The 16,603-nt window shown below is 44.4% G+C and overlaps 1 protein-coding gene across 1 annotated transcript; it reads left to right on the top strand.

Moving 5' to 3' along the window:
* The first annotated feature begins 13,911 nt into the window (after positions 1-13,911).
* On the top strand, positions 13,912-14,739 carry LOC137589670 (serine/threonine-protein kinase pim-1-like). The gene has a single exon (XM_068307532.1). It carries the CDS (start codon positions 13,912-13,914, stop codon positions 14,737-14,739), a length of 828 nt encoding a protein of 275 aa, XP_068163633.1.
* Positions 14,740-16,603: the final 1,864 nt, after the last annotated feature.

The raw sequence follows: 16,603 nt of genomic DNA, 5'->3' as shown, positions 1-16,603 counted from the left end.
GTGGTGACAGGAAGCTGGAGAGATCCGACACCAAACTCTACCTGGAGAAGGTTTTTATAGAGACAGAATTATGTTTTAACACTGTTTTATTTTAATTAGTTAACAGGAGAACCAGTGTGTCTTAATGGAGGCGTGAGTTCTACAGTGTTATTTAGTTTACAGTGAATTAGTAAGAGTTTCTGCCCCCTCCACAGGCAGTAAAGACTGCAGTGAAATGTCCTGTTTGGAGATGAAGTGATGTTTGTGTTGTGGTTCAGTGACTTCACAGCTGGATGTTCACTGAAGCGGAGCTGGACAGACAGAACCTGGACAGACAGACAGATGAAGCTGCTGCTCAGTTCTGTCAGACCTTCACCTTCATAAGATTGTCTGACTCATATGACCGGAAAGAACACAGTCCGCTCTGTTTCCTCTGAGTTCATATGAACGGGTCTGAATGGACGGGGCGCCACCTGCAGGCAGGAGGCTGGAAAAACAGTTCAAAACGTAAAGGAATCAAAAACTGCTCAATTCTGTTGCCTGTGGCAACGCTCAAAGACTGCACAAGTCCAGACCACATGTTCCAATACATTTATAGGAATAAAACCTGTAATCCTTATAAACTCTGCCTAAGCCTGTTCTAATTTTTGGAATGTGGGTTATTCAGTCGGTTTAACAAATTTATTCCCAGGTTGCAGACTGTAATTTCATCTGTGCTGTATGTCGTGCATACGTGGTACAATTGAAAATAAAGTTGACTATGTTTTTTCAAATATAAATTGGTCTTCTCTGCTGTCCAGGCACCCATTGTTTTTCATCATACACAATATTCGGAAATTTCCATATTAATTTAAGAAATATTGTACATTATTTCATATCATAGCATTAAATATTAATCAATAATGTAGAAAAACAAATCTGCTTTTGTTAAATTGTTATTAATAATTTTTTGTTTGTGCTTTAACGCAAATAATAAACGAGACGAAGCTGCTTGATTTCTACTCAGAATTTGAAGGATCTGGTGTTTAATTCTTATTAAAATGAGAGTCAGAGGCTTTTAAAGTCATATTTGTCGGCTTTTTAATATTTATTTCAGATGCGAAAAACAATGAGCCAAAGTTGCACATGAAGCTGTCAGATAGCGTCACAATGTTAAAGTGTTTCCACAATTTTTATTTTTATTATAATTATTTTTTTTAATCATAATTGCCTGATGTAGTATTAAATATTTCCTCATAGTCCTTCGTTTCTGGTCTGAATTATGAGATTATTTTTTTAATTCGGACCCAGCGGGTCCCAAACCGGTTCGTTTTCCGGACAACGGCTGAGTCCATGAAGCTGCTGCAGCCGGTGACGTCACAAAGACCCTAACTTCAAAGCCAAACCGCCTCAGGTATCAACACCTGTGTAACGTTACTGAGACAGACCCTCACAGTTACACTACAGTCAGCACCGAGATCCGAGCAGCACTCAACTTGTTTCTGTCATCGATCTGCAGCCATGAAAGGTAAATCCACCAACATTTAATTCCACCCGTGGAAAACTGTTATTCAGTGTTTAATCAAGAAAAAATAGAAACACACGGAGCAAATTCACGTTTGTGGTTCATCATATCAGAGGTGACTTCAGGGATTCGAATCATTATCAAAAAATTTGGATTACAAGTATTGCAAAATGAAATTTGAAAATTGATGATCTCTAATTACATCCCATGAAGCGATGATGTCAGTGTTCGTGTGTCCGTCCTTCCATCCACTAAATATCTTTTATCTTTCTATCTGTTGCAGATAGAAAGATAAAACAAAAAGCACAATCCTCGGGCAACAAAGGGGATGAAAATGAGATGATGACCTTGACCTTGAGAAAACTAGGTCAAGGTCAAATTTCAACTTTTGTTCATTTTTTGCACATATCTTAGGAACCGGATGAGATAGAAAAACGAACCAAAAGGCGTTACATTCAGGGAGGGAAAGGATAAAAATGAGATCAGAACATTGACCTTGAAAAACTAGGTCAAGGTCAAATTTTTACTTTTATACCATTTTCGGAACACCTCTCTGATACCTGATGAGATTTAATCACAAAACGAAAAGCAACATATTCAGGAAGCCAGAGGCACAAAAATGTGATGATGACCTTCACCTTTGGAAAATTAGGTCAATGTCATACTCGATAGAACATTATAGAAATCATTGCTGAAAGTAAGGAACATTATGAAAGTCAGGGTAAAATTTTGAATTCAGGGATGTCGCAGTCTTTGACTGCCTTGTTTAATTTATCTTTGTCAGCAGTGTCTGTATATTAATAATATACATATAATATAATTGTAATGAGATTTCTACAATGTCTCTGACAGTTTTTAAGCGTTTTTGGAGATTCACAGCTGACTACAGACTTCAGCCTCAGCCTCTTCATCAGTGGAAGACCTCTGATGACCTCAGAGACCCCACAAAGATTCAGGGGGCTGAACAACAGACGGGTTTATTTTCAAGTAAGTCTCTGGAAATTTAATCCACTACTGTCTATAACAGGAGCATCACAGTTTGCGAACTTTTGCAAACAAGACAACAAAAAGTTAGTCTTCCTTTCTAACATGAAGTAGAAGTAGCTCAGAATTCCACTTCAGTACAATACATAAGACAAACCTGCTGTCAGCTTAAACCAGTAGTTATAAAATTACATTTATAATAGTATACTTATAATATATTTAATTCTTATTTAAATATTTAGTTGCTCGTAGTGGTCCCTCCTGGACCACTACGACCTGGAGGAGGAGCTCATCATCGTCATGGAATGTCCATTTCCAGCGGTTGACCTCTTGAATTACAGCAAGTCCAGAGGAGGTACTTTGGAGGAAGAGGAGGCCAGACTCTTCTTCAAGCAGCTGGTGGAAGCTGTCAGAGAACTTGATGCCAACAAGATTTTCCATGCAGACATCAAAATGGAAAATATCTTGGTTGACATCAGCAGCGGTGTTCCACGTTTGAGGATAATTGACTTTGGTCTAAGCATGTTTATCAATGACGGGGACACAATCGAAGGTATATATCGTGGAACCCCTTCCTATTACCCACCAGAGTGGTCCTGGAGTTCAGTGTACAGTAGCAGGCCTGTTACTGTGTGGCAGATGGGAGTGGTTCTCTATAACATGCTGCACCAACACTTTTTGAAGAGCCTCTGCATCAGTCAGAAGTTGTCTCCAAACTGCCAAAACGTGTTGCGTCTGTGTCTGGCTGAGGACCCTCAGCAGCGTCCCACTCTGGAGCAGCTCCTGAGTCATTCCTGGCTGGAATGAACCATAAGTCAACCCCCTGCTGGCCCATCGTCCCTGAGCGAAACTGAATCACTGCCTGTATCTTTTCTTGTATATAACATGTGTATTTGTTTAGTAAATCTTTTGTCAATAAATTTGTGTGATAATTTTGTGTCCGAGTTCATGTTTTATATCAGCACAAATACTACATGAGGGATGTTAAAAGCTGATTCAGTAATTTTGGTTGCATGTCATAAAATGATTCAAAGTAGGTTATCATGTCACTCATGAATAATGGGAGAATGAAATCAGGAAGCACACGAACACAAGTACAGCCCACCGTAATGATGGAAGTGAAGTGGCTTTTCACTCTGATATAAACCACAAAGGAAAACCACCATGGACCCTGACAGTAAAGGAAAACGTTCCCAGGTGTTGAAAAGTGAAAATGTGTAACTAGCATCACTGCCCACTAGATGGCGCTTCAAGCTAAATCTGAAAAGAAAGGTTTAAACTGGTGAAGTATCTGCGCCCTAGATGAGGGAGTTTATTACTTTAAGTAAAAAAATATTTCCAATCCTTTCTAACTTTCTAACAGGGACAAAGCGAAAGGTTTTTTTTTGTGTTGGCTATGCCAGTCAGAGAAGGTACTCTGATCAGATCTCACCTGTAGATGGAGGCCCCGCCTCCGCGATTCATGTCAAATTAAGTTGAATAAAAACAAACCTTTTGGAGGCCACGCCCAGCAGCAAACTGTCGCCATGGAGATGCACAAAAACAATTGCGTGTAAAATGACATAAATTCTCGAGTGGTGAGACTGACTCGTATTTCAAGCTCGAGTCATTTTTTCTGGTCTCCGTCTCCAGTCACTGAGGACAGAAGTTCTGCTCGATGTGAAGATCCAGAAAGTTCTGCAGATGGTGAGTTTAAAACGACTGTGGTCCGGACACAGGTTCCACCTGAGAACAGGGTCCATGAAGGTTCCACGGTTTCTGGATTCAGACTGAAAAGTAAACAGATCGGAACCTTTGACCCAGAACCAGCTGATCCGGGTCATAACCTCTTCCCCAGTAGTGACCAGTGATAAAGAAAGCTACCTCAGCCCCGCCCCTCCACCCACCTGACATTTAGCCCGGCCAATCAGTCATCCCTGTCTCAGCAAACATGTCCACCTTCATGCTGGTCTGTGAATGTACCGCCCACTGAACACCAGCGTGTGTGTGTGTGTGTGTGTGTGTGTGTGTGTGTGTGTGTGTGTGTGTGTGTGTGTGTGAACCAACCTTCGTCACACCCTGATGAGGGGTTGTGTGAGTTCTCAGCCTGTTGACTGTTCGTGTGTGTGTGCAATATTTTCTAAAATATCTAAATAAATTTGATATCTATCAGTTGCGTGACTTTTTTTTAGTCCCGTTCAGGAATCACAAACATTTAAGGGACTTAAAACCTTTTGAATCCGGTGACCAATCAGAACCAGGCATCAACATCTGGACGCAACGCTGAAGCTAACTAAACGTTAGCAGGACAGCTGTCAGAAACAACTTCTTCACACAGATCTTTATGCTGCTGGAACTCTATTTGTCTTTTTAAAGAAGGAAAACAGGACTGAACAAAACCCTGAACAAAAATACTTGAGCGCCCCTAACCCTAAATTGCCAGCGAGAACAGCCGGCAGCAGGAACGTGGGTATTGGGTTTGTGCCGGTCCTCACAGATAGAAGAGGAGGTCATCCAGCTTCATGTTGGGCTCCCTGTGGAGGCTCTGGCCCACCAGGAAGGCCAGCTTGTGGGCGTACTGGCAGGGAGCCGGCACCCGGATCACCCCCTAAAGCACCAGAGGGAACAGGTCAGAACCCCAGACCTCAGTGACCTCTGCTAAGGGGTCAGGTCAGGACCAGGGTTTGTTCTGGTCATGTGATCAAAATCAGTTTACAACAAATGCCACTTCCGACTGATAGAGACTGGTTAGCTTGTGTTTCATGACAAGTTCACAACACTGGACCCACTGTGGCACGTCAGACACCTGGGTGAGGTCATCACTGTTAATATGTAGAATCAGTTCAAGCTCTCCAAAGTGGAATGGTTACCACTGATACTTACACAGGTAAAGTCAGATTCTGCAGCACTGACCTCAGCTGAGTTCCTGTTTGTCCAGGATGGGGTCCAGATGCTCGCTATCCAGAGAACTTCATACAGGATGCACAGCTTCTGCACTGGAATGGTCCGTTCAAACCGTGGAATTACCCGGCTGTTCACCTGGATCTGTGGGAGAAGTGGTTCATCCCAGACCCCTCCAAAAAGTTTTCATTGGTACGACCTTAGATCGACCACTGACAACTTTGGAACCTACCATGTTAGACCCACTGGGGATATGAAGCGTGTGAGGGGCAAGACTTTCTTAAACAATAATAAATTATGTAACAAAATATTAATTTTTCATTCACTACAGGAGAATGTTCTTGAGAAGTTGTCGGACAAACTGCTTGAGAAACCATTTGTGCTGTTTGTCAGGTCAATTCAGGAACTGCGACCCTTTCTGTTGTAGCAGATAAAGCCACCACATTTGTACTTGTATGAATGTGCTCCAAGTGAAAAAAACTCCCATCTAGACACATAGACACAAAACTCAAAAGTATTCTGACATGCAAGATTAAACGTGTTTGCACACTGATGTATTTAGTCTGGTTTATTGAGTTGATCAACTGTCTTATTCTTTAGATATAAGTCAAACTTGTCAATTAAACTGTGAATAAACATTTCCACTTACATTCTGTTGCCTACACACCAGATTACCACAGCAAGGTAATGTCTCTACTCAGCAACAGCAGCACTGATGAGACCCTGAAGCACGACCCAACCAGCAGCTACAAAAACAACGTGGTGGAATGCCTACAAATGGAGGAAACTATAAACCACCTGCTATACCATTGCCTGTACCCTGGGGAAGCCATTCCATGCATATATGGGCTCCACAAAATCATAAAGAAGGAGACCCTTCTGCATCACATACGACATCGCCAAGCATGTTGCCACCATCTTGGCCCCATTCGTAAGGAAGAACCACTACCAAATACAGAACTCCATGGACATTGTGGAAAAGGTGAGAGGACTGAGATTGGATACAGATGAGACCATGGCATCCTATGACGTCACCTCCCTGTTCACATGTGTTCATGCAATGGAGGCAGTGGAAGCAGTAAGGCAACGGCTTTCACAGGACAACACCCTCAGCGACAGGACAAACTTCAACCCTGACCAGATCTGCCAACTTATGGACCTCTGCCTAAACAGCAACTTTTTCCAGTACAGAGGGAGCTTCTATAGGCAGAAACACGGATGTGCCATGGGCTCTCAGGTGTCTCCTGTTGTGTCCAATCTGTACATGGAAGAAGTGGAACACATGGCCCTGACCTCGTTCAAAGGAGCAACACCAAGCCACTGGTTCCGGTACATGGACGACACAAGAGCAAAATCCACGAGGTGCAACCTTTCACATCAACTCGGTGGACAGCAACATCAAAGATGACGGAAGTGTGAGTGTTGGGGTATACAGGACTCCAACACAAACAGACCAACACCTGTTTTTTGACTCTCACCATCCATTGGGGCACCAGCTTGGCGCCATCAGGACACTGACAAACAGGCCTGAAAAGTCACCAACCAGTACCCAAGACCAGGTGAAAGAACAGGATATCCTGACTGGACCTTTGTGAAGGCTCACAGAAGATCCAGAAGAATAACACAGTGAGGACAGAAGAGAAGGAGAGCAGGCGTAACGGTACAGTGATCCCATGTGTGTCTGGAGTGTCTGAAAAACTGAGGAAGATTTTTGACAAACACCAGATTCTTGTGTATTTTAAGCGTTTTTGGAAACGCTGCCCCTTCATCCAGTGCTGTCCACCCTCCTGTGTGGTGTGGTCCAGGAATCTATTTTCTTACAGTTAGAATCAGGAAATCCACTCAATCTCAATGTCTTCTGCGCATGCGCGAGCAGGCTGCAGTTTCCTCTGCTCAGAGCGAGTTTGTTTGCATAATTTTGCGTTTTTTTTCTATGTTTCTGCGTGTATTTTTCTAACGTAAAATTATATAATGTATAGTGATATGCTAGTGTACTCCAGGGAGGAGTTGATGTCTCTGAGGGTCAAAGGAGACCCAGCAACACGCGATCTCATCCCCGCTGAGCTCCGACGGAGATATCGCGGATGCCGAGCGGGTCGAGTTGAAAGGACTAGACTAACAGCTAGAGCCGCTAACCGGAGGAGAGTCAAGCCCTCCGTCCCCTCCGTCATCATGGGGAACGTGAACTCTCTACCCAACAAGTTGGACGAACTGACGGCGCTGTGCAGGACTGATCATCGCTACCGGGAGACCAGCTTGTTGGTGTTCTCTGAGACGTGGCTAACTGGAGACGTGCCGGACGCTAACGTCCGACTAACCGGCTTCTCCTCCGTCCGAGCGGACCGGGACACGAACACCGCCGGTAAGAAGAAAGGAGGTGGATTAATCATTTATACCAACGATAGATGGTGCCATCCGGGACATGTGACGGTGAAATCAACACTGTGTAACCGCGACCTGGAGCTAACAGCTGTTAGCATCAGACCCTACTACCTGGCGCGTGAATTCTCACACGTCATCGTCCTCTCCGTCTACATCCCTCCACGTGCGGACCCTGAGGCGGCACGAGAGACCATCTGTGGGACCACCTCTGCTCTTCGGACCCGGCACCCGGAGGCGCTCGTCATCATCACCGGTGACTTTAACCACGTCACCTTGGACTCATCTCTCCCCACAATGGTCCAGTGTGTAGACTGTCCCACACGGAAGAACAGAACCATCGATCTGTTCTACGCTAATGCTAAGGAGGCATACACCGCCACCCCCCTCCCTCCACTAGGTAAATCAGACCACAACCTAGTGTACCTACAGCCCACCTACATCCCGCTGGTGAAACGGCTGCCAGCAACAACACGACAGGTCAGGAGGTGGTCCCCGGAAACAGAGGAGATGCTGAGGAACTGCTTCCAGATCACCGATTGGGATGTTATTGTGGGCTCACATGGGGAAGACATTGAGGGGGCAGCTCAGTGTTTTACAGACTACATAAACTTCTGTGTGGACACCGTGGCCCCTGTCAGGACAATCAGGTGTTACCCCAACAACAAACCATGGGTAACCAAGGAAGTCAAGGCTGTCCTGAACAGGATGAAGCGGGCGTTCAGGAGCAAGAACGAGGAGGAGATGAGGAAGGCCCAGAAGGAAGTGAGACTCTGCCTGAGGGAGGCCAAGGAGGCGTACAGGAGGAAGCTGGAGAAGCAGCTGGGGCGCAACCAAGTGCGGGAGGTCTGGAATGGGATGAGAACCATCACCGGACACGGGAAAGGGCGCAGCACTGTGGAGGGGAATATTGAACGAGCGAATGAACTTAACAGCTTTTTCAATCGGTTCAGCTCCCCCACCACTCCCGGCTCCTCGTCCCAGGCCTCTCCTGGCCTACAGGCCTCTCCTGGCCCTACAGACCGCTCCACTGATGCTCCCTCCTCCTGTGCTTCCTCTCCTTCCACCCCTGGCACTTCTCCCGAGCCCACTCCAAGAACTGCGAAGCTCAACGGCCCCACCTCAACCACTGGACTTCCAACCTCGCCACAACCTCCTGCTCCCACCACGACCGAGACCATCATCACTGCAGACCTGGTGACGACAACGCTGAGGAGGCTCCGTCCCTACAAGGCGGCTGGACCAGATAAGGTCTCCCCAAGACTCCTCCGAGCCTGTGCTTCGGAACTAGGGGACCCCCTGCAACAATTGTTCAACCTCAGTCTGCGGCTGGGGAGGGTCCCGTCACTGTGGAAGACCTCCTGCATTGTCCCTGTACCCAAGAAAGGACGCCCTACTGAGCTCAACGACCACCGACCGGTCGCTCTTACCTCCCACGTAATGAAGACCCTAGAGCGACTGGTCCTGGAGCTCATGCGTCCACAGGTGCAGGGTGCTATGGACCCTCTCCAGTTTGCCTATCAGGCCAAGGTTGGGGTTGACGATGCTGTCATGTACCTCCTCCATCGCACACTCTCCTACCTGGACGCCGGGGGCTGTGCCGTCAGAGTGCTCTTCTTCGACTTTTCGAGTGCCTTCAACACCATCCAGCCCCGGCTCCTGCAGGATAAACTGACCTCCATGGCTGTGGACCCCTACCTCGTGAGCTGGATTACGGACTACCTAACGGACAGACCCCAGTACGTCCGTATGGGGGACTGCTTGTCTTCTATGGTGACCAGCAGCACGGGGGCGCCACAGGGGACCGTTCTATCCCCCATTCTCTTCACCCTCTACACATCAGACTTCAAGCACAACTCGGATACATGCCACATACAGAAGTACTCCGATGACACCGCGATAGTGGCATGTATCCGGGAGGGTGATGAGGGGGGGTACAGGGCATTGGTGGCTGACTTCGTGGAGTGGTGCCAACAGAACCAGCTCCAGCTCAACGTCTCCAAGACAAAGGAGATGGTTCTGGATTTCCGGCGGGCACCTCCCTCTCCACAGCCGGTGATCATCAATGGCAGTGAGGTGGAGGTGGTAGAAAACTATAAGTACCTGGGACTGCAGCTAGACAGCAGACTGGACTGGTCACTCAACTCCAACTGTGTGTACAAGAAGGGGCAGAGCAGGATGTACTTCCTAAGGAGGCTGGCCTCCTTCAACATCTGTCCTAAGCTCCTTTTCATGTTCTATCAGTCCGTAGTCTCCAGTGTGCTGTCATACGCCATTGTGTGTTGGGGTGGGGGGGCCAGGAAAAGAGATATGGACCGTCTGAACAGACTCATCCGCAGAGCGGGCTCAGTGGTCGGGCTGAGCCTGGACTCTGTGGATATGCTTCTGGAGAGCAGGACCATGTCTAAAATTAAGGCCATCATGAACAACACCAGGCACCCCCTACACACCACCTTCTCCCAGCAGAGAAGCACCTTCAGCGGCAGACTGCTGTCACACAGCGCCTCCACAGAGAGGCTGAGGTCCTCCTTCGTGCCCCGTGCCATCAGGGGGTACAATGACTCTCTCAGGAGGAGCGGGGGGGAGGTGGCGAGGTCAGCACGGGGTTGAAAATGGATTTAATTTAATTTAAATTTAATTTTATACTGTTGTATATATATATATTTAAAATTTATTTATTTTTTATACTGTTTTTATATTTTAATTCAATTTTATACTGTTTAGATTTTATTTTATACTGTTTATATTTTAATACTGTAATATTTTTAAATTTTATACCGTTTATATTTTTAGCTATAGTTTAGTATATAAGTCCTGTTAGTGCTGCATGTGCCTGTCTGTTAGTGTAATGTATGTCTTGTGGTATGTCCTGTGATGTCAGTGTTTATCCAGTATTATTTGTTAAGTAATGCCTGAGCAGTGGATATATGCAATTTCCTCCGGGATTAATAAAGTATCTATCTATCTATCTATCTATCTATCTATCTATCTATCTATCTATCTATCTATCTATCTATCTATCTATCTATCTATCTATCTATCTATCTATCTATCTATCTATCTATCAATTTATGCCATTCAGGAGACTTTGACAATATTGACAGGCATTTTTCATCATTTTTGTCAGTATCTTGATTCATCCGTCAACTTTATGTTCCGCTGATCATGTTAAAAGGAGGCTGGAGAGTTTGGAGCAGGCTGGGCAGGAGGAGTATGGCCTGGACAAGTTGGCAGTTTGTCGTACATGAAGAACAACCAGTCACACTTACATTTATGCCTCTGGGCAAATAAAAGACACCAGTTCATCTTTACACGTGTTTTTGTGGTGACAGGAAGCTGGAGAGATCCGACACCAAACTCTACCTGGAGAAGGTTTTTATAGAGACAGAATTATGTTTTAACACTGTTTTATTTTAATTAGTTAACAGGAGAACCAGTGTGTCTTAATGGAGGCGTGAGTTCTACAGTGTTATTTAGTTTACAGTGAATTAGTAAGAGTTTCTGCCCCCTCCACAGGCAGTAAAGACTGCAGTGAAATGTCCTGTTTGGAGATGAAGTGATGTTTGTGTTGTGGTTCAGTGACTTCACAGCTGGATGTTCACTGACGCGGAGCTGGACAGACAGAACCTGGACAGACAGACAGATGAAGCTGCTGCTCAGTTCTGTCAGAGCTTCACCTTCATATGATTGTCTGACTCATATGACCGGAAAGAACACAGTCCGCTCTGTTTCCTCTGAGTTCATATGAACGGGTCTGAATGGACGGGGCGCCACCTGCAGGCAGGAGGCTGGAAAAACAGTTCAAAACGTAAAGGAATCAAAAACTGCACAATTCTGTTGTCTGTGGCAACGCTCAAAGACTGCACAAGTCCAGACCACATGTTCCAATACATTTATAGGAATAAAACCTGTAAAATCTGCCTTATCTGTTGGGGTTGTGGGTTATTCAGTCGGCTTAACAAATTTATTCCCAGGTTGCAGACTGTAATTTCATCTGTGCTGTATGTCGTGCATACATGGTACATTTAAAAATAAAGTTGACTATGTTTTTTCAAATATAAATGGGTCTTCTCTGCTGTCCAGGCACCCATTGTTTTTCATCATACATAATATTCGGAAATTTCCATATTAATTTAAGAAATATTGTACATTATTTCATATCATTAAATATTAATCAATAATGTAGAAAAACAAATCTGCTTTCGTTAAATTGTTATTAATAATTTTGTTTGTGCTTTAACGCAAATAATAAACGAGATGAAGCTGCTTGATTTCTACTCAGAATTTGAAGGATCTGGTGTTTAATTCTTATTAAAATGAGAGTCAGAGGCTTTTAAAGTCATATTTGTCGGCTTTTTAATATTTATTTCAGATGCGAAAAACAATGAGCCAAAGTTGCACATGAAGCTGTCAGATAGCGTCACAATGTTAAAGTGTTTCCACAATTTTTATTTTTATCATAAAAAATTTTTTAAATGATAATTGCCTGATGTAGTATTAAATATTTCCTCATAGTCCTTCGTTTCTGGTCTGAATTATGAGATTATTTTTTTAATTCGGACCCAGCGGGTCCCAAACCGGTTCGTTTTCCGGACAACGGCTGAGTCCATGAAGCTGCTGCAGCCGGTGACGTCACAAAGACCCTAACTTCAAAGCCAAACCGCCTCAGGTATCAACACCTGTGTAACGTTACTGAGACAGACCCTCACAGTTACACTACAGTCAGCACCGAGATCCGAGCAGCACTCAACTTGTTTCTGTCATCGATCTGCAGCCATGAAAGGTAAATCCACCAACATTTAATTCCACCCGTGAAAAACTGTTATTCAGTGTTTAATCAAGAAAAAATAGAAACACACAGAGAAAATTCACGTTTGTGGTTCATCATATCAGAGGTGACTTCAGGGATTTGAATCATTATCAAAAAATTTGGATTACAAGTATTGCAAAATGAAATTTGAAAATTGATGATCTCTAATTACATCCCATGAAGCGATGATGTCAGTGTTCGTGTGTTCGTCCTTCCATCCATTAAATATCTTTTATCTTTCTATCTGTTGCAGATAGAAAGATAAAACAAAAAGCACAATCCTCGGGCAACAAAGGGGATGAAAATGAGATGATGACCTTGACCTTGAGAAAACTAGGTCAAGGTCAAATTTCAACTTTTGTTCATTTTTTGCACATATCTTAGGAACCGGATGAGATAGAAAAACGAACCAAAAGGCGTTATATTCAGGGAGGCAAAAGGATAAAAATGAGATCAGAACATTGACCTTGAAAAACTAGGTCAAGGTCAAATTTTTACTTTTATACCATTTTCGGAACACCTCTCTGATACCTGATGAGATTTAATCACAAAACGAAAAGCAACATATTCAGGAAGCCAGAGGCACAAAAATGTGATGATGACCTTCACCTTTGGAAAATTAGGTCAATGTCATACTCGATAGAACAATATAGAAGTCATTGCTGAAAGTAAGGAACATTATGAAAGTCAGGGTAAAATTTTGAATTCAGGGATGTCGCAGTCTCTGACTGCCTTGTTTAATTTGTCTTTGTCAGCAGTGTCTGTATATTAATAATATACATATTATATAATTGTAATGAGATTTCTACAATGTCTCTGACAGTTTTTAAGCGTTTTTGGAGATTCACAGCTGACTACAGACTTCAGCCTCAGCCTCTTCATCAGTGGAAGACCTCTGATGACCTCAGAGACCCCACAAAGATTCAGGGGGCTGAACAACAGACGGGTTTATTTTCAAGTAAGTCTCTGGAAATTTAATCCACTACTGTCTATAACAGGAGCATCACAGTTTGTGAACTTTTGCAAACAAGACAACAAAAAGTTAGTCTTCCTTTCTAACATGAAGTAGAAGTAGCTCAGAATTCCACTTCAGTACAATACATAAGACAAACCTGCTGTCAGCTTAAACCAGTAGTTATAAAATTACATTTATAATAGTATACTTATAATATATTTAATTCTTATTTAAATATTTAGTTGCTGCTTTCCTGTGGTTTAACGTAATTTAAAAGCTTTAAATTACATAGTAGAATAGTAACATTGTAATCAGGTAGTGAAGGTACTAACTCAGTGTTTTCTGATGCCAATGACAGGACTAAGAACGTTCCTGAGGAAGAAAATCCATACCAGGAGACGTGGGTCTCAATCTCAGTCCATGGAGACACAGGAGCCGGACAAGAAAATCAGTCCAGCGAAGAAGAAGAAGCAGTTTGAGGATAAATATTGTCAACTGTACCGACTCGGTGATGGAGGCCAGGGATCTGTGTACATGGGTTACAGGAAGGAAGATTTTGTCCACGTAGCGATCAAGCACATTCCCCAGACCCTTGTTTTCCGTGAAGACGACGACAGGAGCAAGATGCCTCTTGAAGTGCTTTTCATGAAGATGAGTCAACAAGCAGGAGGATCGGTTGGCCAGTCAGCATCCATTTCCCTCCTGGACCACTACGACCTGGAGGAGGAGCTCATCATCGTCATGGAATGTCCATTTCCAGCGGTTGACCTCTTGAATTACAGCAAGTCCAGAGGAGGTACTTTGGAGGAAGAGGAGGCCAGACTCTTCTTCAAGCAGCTGGTGGAAGCTGTCAGAGAACTTGATGCCAACAAGATTTTCCATGCAGACATCAAAATGGAAAATATCTTGGTTGACATCAGCAGCGGTGTTCCACGTTTGAGGATAATTGACTTTGGTCTAAGCATGTTTATCAATGACGGGGACACAATCGAAGGTATATATCGTGGAACCCCTTCCTATTACCCACCAGAGTGGTCCTGGAGTTCAGTGTACAGTAGCAGGCCTGTTACTGTGTGGCAGATGGGAGTGGTTCTCTATAACATGCTGCACCAACACTTTTTGAAGAGCCTCTGCATCAGTCAGAAGTTGTCTCCAAACTGCCAAAACGTGTTGCGTCTGTGTCTGGCTGAGGACCCTCAGCAGCGTCCCACTCTGGAGCAGCTCCTGAGTCATTCCTGGCTGGAATGAACCATAAGTCAACCCCCTGCTGGCCCATCGTCCCTGAGCGAAACTGAATCACTGCCTGTATCTTTTCTTGTATATAACATGTGTATTTGTTTAGTAAATCTTTTTTGTCAATAAATTTGTGTGATAATTTTGTGTCCGAGTTCATGTTTTATATCAGCACAAATACTACATGAGGGATGTTAAAAGCTGATTCAGTAATTTTGGTTGCATGTCATAAAATGATTCAAAGTAGGTTATCATTTGTCACTCATGAATAATGGGAGAATGAAATCAGGAAGCACACGAACACAAGTACAGCCCACCGTAATGATGGAAGTGAAGTGGCTTTTCACTCTGATATAAACCACAAAGGAAAACCACCATGGACCCTGACAGTAAAGGAAAACGTTTCCAGGTGCTGAAAAGTGAAAATGTGTAATTAGCATCACTGCCCGCTAGATGGCGCTTCAAGCTAAATCTGAACAGAAAGGTTTAAACTGGTGAAGTATCTGCGCCCTAGATGAGGGAGTTTATTACTTGAAGTAAAAAAATATTTCCAATCCTTTCTAACTTTCTAACAGGGACAAAGCGAAAGGTTTTTTTTTGTGTTGGCTATGTCAGTCAGAGAAGGTACTCTGATCAGATCTCACCTGTAGATGGAGGCCCCGCCTCCGCGATTCATGTCAAATTAAGTTGAATAAAAACAAACCTTTTGGAGGCCACGCCCAGCAGCAAACTGTCGCCATGGAGATGCACAAAAACAATTGCGTGTAAAATGACATAAATCCTCTTGAGTGGTGAGACTGACTCGTATTTCAAGCTCGAGTCATTTTTTCTGGTCTCCGTCTCCAGTCACTGAGGACAGAAGTTCTGCTCGATGTGAAGATCCAGAAAGTTCTGCAGATGGTGAGTTTAAAACGACTGTGGTCCGGACACAGGTTCCACCTGAGAACAGGGTCCATGAAGGTTCCACGGTTTCTGGATTCAGACTGAAAAGTAAACAGATCGGAACCTTTGACCCAGAACCAGCTGATCCGGGTCATAACCTCTTGACCAGTGATAAAGAAAGCTACCTCAGCCCCGCCCCTCCACCCACCTGACATTTAGCCCGGCCAATCAGTCATCCCTGCCTCAGCAAACATGTCCACCTTCATGCTGGTCTGTGAATGTACCGCCCACTGAACACCAGCGTGTGTGTGTGTGTGTGTGTGTGTGTGTGTGTGTGTGTGTGTGTGTGTGTGTGTGTGTGTGTGTGTGTGTGTGAACCAACCTTCGTCACACCCTGAGGGGTTGTGTGAGTTCTTAGCCTGTTGACTGTTCGTGTGTGTGTGCGCAATATTTTCTAAAATATCTAAATAAATTTGATATTATCTATCAGTTGCGTGACTTTTTTTTAGTCCCGTTCAGGAATCACAAACATTTAAGGGACTTAAAACCTTTTGAATCCGGTGACCAATCAAAACCAGGCATCAACATCTGGACGCAACGCTGAAGCTAACTAAACGTTAGCAGGACAGCTGTCAGAAACAACTTCTTCACACAGATCTTTATGCTGCTGGAACTCTATTTGTCTTTTTAAAGAAGGAAAACAGGACTGAACAAAACCCTGAACAAAAATACTTGAGCGCCCCTAACCCTAAATTGCCAGCGAGAACAGCCGGCAGCAGGAACGTGGGTATTGGGTTTGCGCCGGTCCTCACAGATAGAAGAGGAGGTCATCCAGCTTCATGTTGGGCTCCCTGTGGAGGCTCTGGCCCACCAGGAAGGCCAGCTTGTGGGCGTACTGGCAGGGAGCCGGCACCCGGATCACCCCCTAAAGAATCAGAGGGAACAGGTCAGAACCCCAGACCTCGGTGACCTCTGCTAAGGGGTCAGGTCAGGACCA

This window comes from Antennarius striatus, chromosome 22 (assembly GCF_040054535.1).
Source record: "Antennarius striatus isolate MH-2024 chromosome 22, ASM4005453v1, whole genome shotgun sequence".
NCBI classification, from domain to species: Eukaryota; Metazoa; Chordata; class Actinopteri; order Lophiiformes; family Antennariidae; genus Antennarius; species Antennarius striatus.
This window is presented reverse-complemented; position numbering and strand designations above follow the sequence as displayed.

Bases quoted from the DNA above. Each gene is read 5' to 3' on its own strand.
- LOC137589670 (XM_068307532.1), top strand. From the start codon at position 13,912: ATGGAGACACAGGAGCCGGACAAGAAAATCAGTCCAGCGAAGAAGAAG.